At 49.1% G+C, this 7,500-nt stretch overlaps 2 protein-coding genes and 1 long non-coding RNA gene across 13 annotated transcripts in view; 1 reads left to right on the forward strand and 2 right to left on the reverse strand.

Annotated features, from left to right (window-relative positions):
* Window positions 1-1,408, reverse strand: part of nmnat2 (nicotinamide nucleotide adenylyltransferase 2) — an 11,471-nt gene extending 10,063 nt beyond the window's left edge. The window contains exon 1 of the mRNA XM_029830543.1: window positions 1,275-1,408. Within this exon, the coding sequence (XP_029686403.1) occupies window positions 1,275-1,356 (82 nt within the window). The 5' untranslated portion in view covers window positions 1,357-1,408. The remainder of the gene's footprint in view (window positions 1-1,274) is intronic.
* On the forward strand, window positions 639-2,244 carry LOC105419487 (uncharacterized). Of its 2 annotated transcripts, XR_003886915.1 has the most exons (4): window positions 639-1,188; window positions 1,438-1,517; window positions 1,697-1,716; window positions 1,790-2,244. It is a non-coding gene; the product is annotated as an uncharacterized lncRNA (long non-coding RNA). The 2 variants fall into 2 exon arrangements; XR_966199.2 differs by lacking the exon at window positions 639-1,188 and having other exon boundaries at window positions 1,401-1,517.
* The window catches only part of dlg1b (discs large MAGUK scaffold protein 1b), a 39,977-nt gene continuing 34,721 nt past the window's right edge, over window positions 2,245-7,500 (reverse strand). For 7 of the 10 annotated variants that reach the window (XM_029830539.1, XM_029830537.1, XM_029830540.1 and 4 more), the window contains 8 exons: window positions 6,032-6,113; window positions 5,066-5,107; window positions 4,845-4,895; window positions 4,606-4,707; window positions 4,362-4,534; window positions 3,986-4,095; window positions 3,828-3,919; window positions 2,245-3,148 (listed from right to left, as the gene is read on the reverse strand). In XM_029830539.1, the coding sequence (XP_029686399.1) occupies window positions 3,042-3,148; window positions 3,828-3,919; window positions 3,986-4,095; window positions 4,362-4,534; window positions 4,606-4,707; window positions 4,845-4,895; window positions 5,066-5,107; window positions 6,032-6,113 (759 nt within the window). In that variant the 3' untranslated portion in view covers window positions 2,245-3,041. Of the gene's footprint in view, window positions 3,149-3,827; window positions 3,920-3,985; window positions 4,096-4,361; window positions 4,535-4,605; window positions 4,708-4,844; window positions 4,896-5,065; window positions 5,108-5,699; window positions 5,734-6,031; window positions 6,114-7,500 lie in introns of all 10 variants that reach the window. The other 3 variants (XM_029830542.1, XM_029830536.1, XM_029830534.1) reach the window with 2 other exon arrangements.

The following is a 7,500-nucleotide window of genomic DNA, read 5'->3' on the forward strand; positions in this document are numbered from 1 at the left end:
CATCATCATCACCACCATCACCATCATCATCACCACCATCGTCACCACCATCATCATCACCATCACCACCACCATCACCACCATCATCATCATCGTCACCACCATCACCACCATCATCACCATCATCATCATCACCACCATCATCATCACCACCATCATCATCATCATCACCACCATCATCATCACCACCACCACCATCATCATCACCACCATCGTCACCATCATCATCATCACCATCACCACCACCATCATCACCATCACCACCACCATCACCACCATCATCATCATCATCACCACCATCATCATCACCACCACCATCATCATCATCACCATCACCACCATCATCACCACCATCATCATCACCACCACCATCACCACCACCATCATCATCATCATCACCATCATCACCACCATCATCATCATCATCATCATCATCATCATCACCACCATCATCACCACCACCATCACCACCATCACCATCACCATCACCGTCATCTAGTCCTGGGGTTAGGCTAGTCCAGTTAGGGTTAGGCTAGTCCAGTTGGGGTTAGGCTAGTCCAGTTGGGGTTAGGCTAGTCCAGTTGGGGTTAGGCTAGTCCAGTTAGGGTTAGGCTAGTCCAGTTAGGGTTAGGCTAGTCCTGGGGTTAGGCTAGTCCAGTTAGGGTTAGGCTAGTCCAGTTGGGGTTAGGCTAGTCCAGTTACGTTGGCTAACTGACTTCAGACATTTGCCATAAGTTGCTGTGTCATGTTGAACAATAACAACTCTGAATTCTCATTAAACAGAATGTGACTATAATTAACCTCATTTTCAAATACGTTTCAATGGAAACGTACCAGAAAGGTAAATGTGAAATATCTAATGGCTGAGGTCCATATGATGTGTAAATAACATTAAAAGAATGTTGTGATTATCTTTATTGTTGCATCAGGACAAAGTGTGTGACGCTGATTCGCTACATTAGAAGCATCCTCGTTATCGTCGTTGCTAATTTTGCCACTATTGTTGTCGATCATCGCTGCTTTCGTCCGGTCGGACACATCAAAGGATGCGGGCGTTGCTGTGGGACTGGGCGTGTTTCCAGGGCAACGCTGCCTCGCGCTGCCTCGCGCTGCAACGTTAGCTGATGGAACATAACGCGCTTTTCTGCTCGTTGTCTCGGATATTTGACACCGAATCGGAACAAACAGGTAGCTTTGATCCTTTAAAAACACGATGAGTAACACACACACACACACACACACACACACACACACACACACACACCCCACCTCACCGAACATATGGATGTGTCCACGTGTGATCGGGTTAAAGCTGCCGCAGGACAGCAGGATGACATGGATCTTATTCTCTGTCATGGTTTCCACCGTCTGGTAACGGCTCGGTCCTGGTCCTGGTCCTGGTCCTGGTCCTGGTCCCGATCCTGGGCTGGTTTGTAGATGCCGCAGAGAGAAAGAGATGAAGGCGAATCTGCCACCGGAAGTGCGTCACTCAGCAGAAGGCGCCACAGAAACGGACGGTGATTAGAAAATGTTTGTTCAAAGTGTATCGTTTCCACAAGAACGGAACCATTCACCGTTCTTTTAGTGTCTAATGAAATAGTGATTTGGGTTTTACTGAATTTGCTTACATCAAGGTCTAGAAAGCTCTTGAGACCCATTTCAGGGCTCTTTGTAACTGTTGTGTTCTTAATTACAGGCTAATTAGCGGCCACACAGGTGAGGGAGCAGGTCTGATGCCTTTAGGCTGAGATGGCGCTCATATTTTTATTTTAAACTCTTCTCGTTCCAGGGCCACTGGTTTTCCTGTGGAGGTCTGCTTCTCTTCCTGGAAGCCATCTTGAAAGATGAAGCGCGTGTTGATCCATATCTACTTTTTTGGGGTCCTGGTGTGCGAGATGGCTTCCCGCACACTAACGGACTTCCATCTTCCACAATAGTTTCATCAGGAGTCGAACTGACGACCCTCCACAACAGACATTCAGCTCTTTTACACTGGGTCAGTCTCAGCTCGCCCCAAAGCGGTCAGAACCGAAGCAGAGGACAAACACGTCCAGTTGACTCTTCGCTCCACCTTTGTGGGTCAACTGTCTCTGTTCTGATGAAATGTAAAAAAAAGCAGCACTGCAGTTTTTAGGTTTTATTATATACAGATAAAAACAGGAGATGGGGACCAAAGAAAAATATAAATTCCTATTCAAATGTATTCATAAATGTCTATTAATATGATTAAAAATGCCAAGAGAATAATTCTCATAGTGAAGTTTATTATTTACTTTCAATATAACAAAATAAGAAGAGTTTTAATCTTTCAAATTGTACAACAAACTGTGTCTCCACCTTCAGCCGCGTGAGCTCGTCTCCATCAGGGTTCAAACTCGCACCCCAGAAGGTGCCATTCCTGAATCTGGGAATGATGGAATTCCTATTGGATTTTCCATGCAGTGTTTCCAGATGTTGCCTTGATGAGTGATTAATCTCTGCTCGTGTCCAAAGGTTAAACTCTGAGAATTTGCATCATCATTTTTTAATAACCAGCACTGACATTACCAAATCAGACATTTTATGAATATAAAGTTTGTTTCTTTGAAAAATGAAAGATAAAACAATTGAAACAACTTAGTAAAGTAATTGTGAAAATTCTGTAAAAAGGTGGGAAACGCGTGACAGCGCCCCCTAGCGGCACGACACAGCCCTGCAGAACGAGCGTCCTGCAGGTGAGGCAGGAGACAGGAAGTGAGGCGACGGAGCGACGACCTCAAGATGCTCAGCACAATTAGTCTGCAGCAAATTAGTCTGCAGCAAATTAGTCTGCAGGGAAAGAAAGAAAACAGCAACGCCCAACGAGAGTAAATGTGGTTCTACAGACGCCTTCTGCTCCTCGCCTCAGAGAGGAGGTGTACCGTGGTCAGGTGACGGGCAGGAGGGGGACCCGGGTCAGGAGGGGGACCCGGGTCGGGGGGGGGGGACCCGGGTCAGGGGGGGACCCGGGTCAGGAGGGGGACACCCACTTCAACATTGTTAAACATTGTAGATTTAATGAATCATAACTTCTCCTTTGAGGGGATCCAAATAAACGATCCCGAATGATCTTCAATGAGCTGTTTGACTTGTTCGTAGATCTCTTCTAAAGTGTCGCCCTGAACGATCGCTGCCAGAAAAACAAAGAACAGTCAGAAATCAGCTGCATTCCCTTAATTACGAACCTTCGCTCGTCTGGCTCGACCTCTGGACGAGTTCATGAAATCAGACCAAGCTGAAGACGATCGGCCGATCTCCGGTCTGGAATCAGCTGATCTCTGGACTGGAATCGGCTGATCTCCGGTCTGGACGATCAGCTGATCTCCGGTCTGGATGATCAGCTGATCTCCGGTCTGGAATCAGCCGATCTCCGGTCTGGAATCGGCTGATCTCTGGACTGGAATCGGCTGATCTCTGGACTGGAATCAGCCGATCTCCGGTCTGGACGATCAGCCGATCTCCGGTCTGGACGATCAGCCGATCTCCGGTCTGGAATCAGCTGATCTCCGGTCTGGACGATCAGCCGATCTCCGGTCTGGACGATCAGCTGTCTGTAACCTTCCAAAGATCAGATCAGGGTGAACTCCAACTTCAGTTTTCAACATTTTATTGGAGTCTACACTTGGGGTCCATAGAGGATGGATGAGACCAACGTGATGATCTGAAAAGCTTTTCTTAACCAGGAAAACCACAAAGATGGAAGATACCTGATGTTTTTGGGGACTATCCCAGCCAGCTGCAGATGGGTGCAGCTCTGACTGAACCCCCTTAAAAACTCAATAAGCAGCGTTTGAGAAGAGGAAGGTTACCGGTGAAGTGCTCGGTGAACTCCTGCTCCAACTTGTTGGCTCTATCAAAGGTCTTCTTGCCCTGCTCATCTGTCAGCCGCTTGTTCATCTCCCTGGACAAGAGCGTCAGGTCAGATGTGGCTAGCAGAGTGCAGCGGGCTGCTGGGGGCAACACTCACATGATGTTCTCCACACACTTGGGTTTAATGAAGACGGCGATGGGATGCAGCTGGGCCAGCTGGAGTCTTTTGATGGCGTTTCCAGAGACATCCAGGATGCAGTGTTTGCCCTGAACAGACCCACAAGAGCTTTACTTTAGAACGGAGCTGTCAACAACCGCGGTTCAGGCCCGCTGCTTTAAAACGGCGTGCCCAAAAGCACTACGGTAACGTGCTGCAGCCACACGGCCTCATCGGACAATGGTGGTGTCACAGGAGAGGAAAGACTTGGACAAGTCCTGGACCCAGACGGCAGGAGAGTCCTACTGCTGGAATGATTGTGGGGGACATTTGAGGGGTCACTCAGGTAGACGTCTGGACCCCAGGATGAACGCACCTTTTCAGCCACCTCCCGCACCGATTGGACGCTGGTTCCATACAGGTGGCCGTTGTACTGTCCTGCCTCGATAAAGTGGTGCTCCTGGATGTCCTTCTCCATCTGCTCTCGGGATGCAACAAAGTGATAGTCTCTGCCGTCCACCTCATAGTCTCTCTTGGGCCGGGTGGTGTCTGCAGTAGGATTTGGGAGATCAAGTCTGATCTGAAACAATGTTGGAGTTGGAGCTTCTACCAGCACTTACGTGGGACACAAGAGCCAAACTTGTCAGGGAACTCTGAGATGAGGTCATCGTTGATGCGGTCCTTCATGGGGCCGAGGATGATGACCGGTCGTGTGTAGGTCACTAGCAGAGGAGATGAGCTTTTAACACATTGCTAACCCGCTCCTGATTCCAGATGCAGGAACCTCCTTTTGTGCAGGAAATCGACACGTGCAGTTTTTAAAAGCTGAGGAATTTAAAGAGACCGATTTTAAACTGACCTTCCTGCTGGACAACAGGTTCGTATGACAGAACATACTCGTCCTGTCCACCTACGTCCCCCAGTGAGACAAAGACAAGGAGAGCAGTTAATACAGCAGCATGAGGACATTTTGGATGTGATGGGTGAGGGACAAAGACAGGAAGAATGTGGGTGCAGACAGTTTAAAGGAGAGGAGAGGAGTGGCTAACGTTAGCATGGCTAAGGCCGACTGGGACTTACGGTAGCTACTTTCACTATCGCTGGCATTAGAGGTCACATGTTCTGCAATCACAACAAAACACAGCGTCACAACGTTCTGCTACAACACTGTCCAACAAGGTCCAGGACCTCCGTCATTCATCCTGAACTGAGCTGGACGGATCAAGAGGAAACATCTGAGCTTCATGTGTGTCCAACTGCTGGAGGTCAGCAGGTGTGGACCTGAAACAGGACCGATCCTTATTTCTGTCATCTGAAACTAGTTTTCTGGAGCTCAGTTTGCTTCATCACAACACTGATTCTGTCAGGTGGCCTCACTGAAGCTCTGAAGAACATCACACCCTGGAAGAATGAGGTGAACATGTTCAGCAGTGACGTGAACCTGAATCAGGTCCTCCACCAAGGATCAGAGGATCGCGAGGAGACTGACAGGAGGAGAGAAAGAAAAGCAAATGACAGCAGGAGGTGGAACTCTGCGTCTCCAGCAGGAGCTGCCTTCAGCTGCTCTTTCATCATGAAATTTGACTGAAGGTGTCTGAATCTGCTTTCGTTGCAGTGGTCTGAATGTTCAGGAGACAATCTGATGGAGAAGTGATGCTGAAACTGAAGGTGCAGCCTGCTGGAGGCTAAGTGACTGATGGGAACTGGGACTTACTGTGGCCTTTGGACACCGTGTCGTCACTGTTGTCCTGAAGTGAGCAGAGCCGAGACGAGGAGAAACAACCAAAAACACAAAATTACAGAGTGACAACAACAGAGAGAGAGCAGAGAAGCTGAGGCATCGTGAGGTGGCAAAGGGAGACCGGGGGGGGGGATCGTTTTGGTTTGACCCAACTATCCCAATCACTGTTTGGGCCAAACTCTGGCACCGTGATTTCTGGTGCATTTGCTTTACGACCACCAGCTGAGCTCTCTTTCTGTCGCTGACCAATCACATCTCAGACAGGCAAACCTCAGACCCCGCCTCCAGGCTATGCTAGTACTTACGGTCGACATCGCTGGTCTCTTGATCACTCGCCTCTCTGCTCTTGTAGAACGGAAACTTTCGGGAAAACACGTTCTTTTTATGCTAGGAGGAGGAGGAGGAGGAGGAGGGGTGTGATGGAGTCAAAAATGTCTGATGCAGGTTCTGACAAAACGACACCTGACCTGGGACAGAACTGAAGCCTCAGACCAAATCAGGGGTGGGGGTTAAAACAGGGTTGTTGTGGGTAACGGCTGTTGTGTTCAAGAGGAAAGGACAAAAGGATTTTTGTACTAAACAAGTCTGAACTGACACATTTCTTCAGAGAGTGGCGTGGAGGCCTTCACCTCCGTCCACAGCAAAGATAGGGGATCTCCTGGTCAGCGGGGGGGCGAGTACAGGAAGTTAGCATGCAGACAACATGGAGAGACAAGCTGCAGCCAACATAACTGCGGTTGGAATCATGGCGTCAGAGGTCAGCGCGACTGCCTCTAGGCCTCACACAACGCTGTCTGTCCATGTGGGAGTTCCCCCAGGTGCTCCAGGTTCCCCCAGCACCAACAGCTTACTGGTTAAGTTGGTTCCGTTTGCCCACAGAGGCAGCTCACTGGTGCACACCCTCTTCCAGACCTGTCAAAGTCCTGGACCTGACCAACAGGTGACGGAGCCACGTGTTGCTACCAGGAAAATGCTTCATTTACAAATGTGTTAAATTCCATTCAACATTTCCATCAGACTTTGCTTCAGATGTCTCTTCATGCTGTCAAGGTGATTTTACAGAATTTAGCAGCAGGGGGTCACAGGTCACATGCTGCGGTGTTGTCAGTACCAGGCAGACAGAAAGGTCAGTGGTGATGATGATGATGATGGTGAGGATGAGGAGGAAGGTCAGCAGGCATTAGTGTGACCGGATGGGGGAGCCATGCATCCGTCTGCCACAGGTTAGGGATGGGGGTGGGGGGGCAGCGGGAGCGGGAGCGGAGGCGGGGGCGGGGGCGGGAGCGGGGGCGGGCGCGTTGCGTTGACGTGGGTTAAATGGACACGACTTAAAGGAGGCGGGAGTTTGTGCTGCGGTTTGACTGCCGAGATCAACAAAAACATGCTTGTTAGCTGCTCTCGTACAAAAAGACGCCCATCATGCCTTCGGCAGCTCCAGCTCCCATCACAACGTCGGGCTTCGTCTGGACAGCTGGACAACAACTTGATGCTAAATGCTAACTGACGTGCTAACCCTGCCTGTCCTGACGTATGTGGGGTGCTGCCCGGGAACGGCAGAGCCACTCGCTGTTCCTTTAAAGCACTTTTCAAATTTGCTTTATCTTAAAAGAAAGGTAAAACCCTAAAAATAATCAAAATAAGAGTTGAAAATTCAATATTTCCTTATGAAATTAAAACTTATTTACAATATTTTGGGTTGATTGTGGAGCCGATGGAGACCTGCCTGAGGAAGAGCCCTTATCTTAAGTGCAAAAGCTCATTTACTTTGCAGACT

The sequence above is a fragment of the Takifugu rubripes genome, chromosome 22, assembly GCF_901000725.2.
Source record: "Takifugu rubripes chromosome 22, fTakRub1.2, whole genome shotgun sequence".
Lineage (NCBI taxonomy): Eukaryota > Metazoa > Chordata > Actinopteri > Tetraodontiformes > Tetraodontidae > Takifugu > Takifugu rubripes.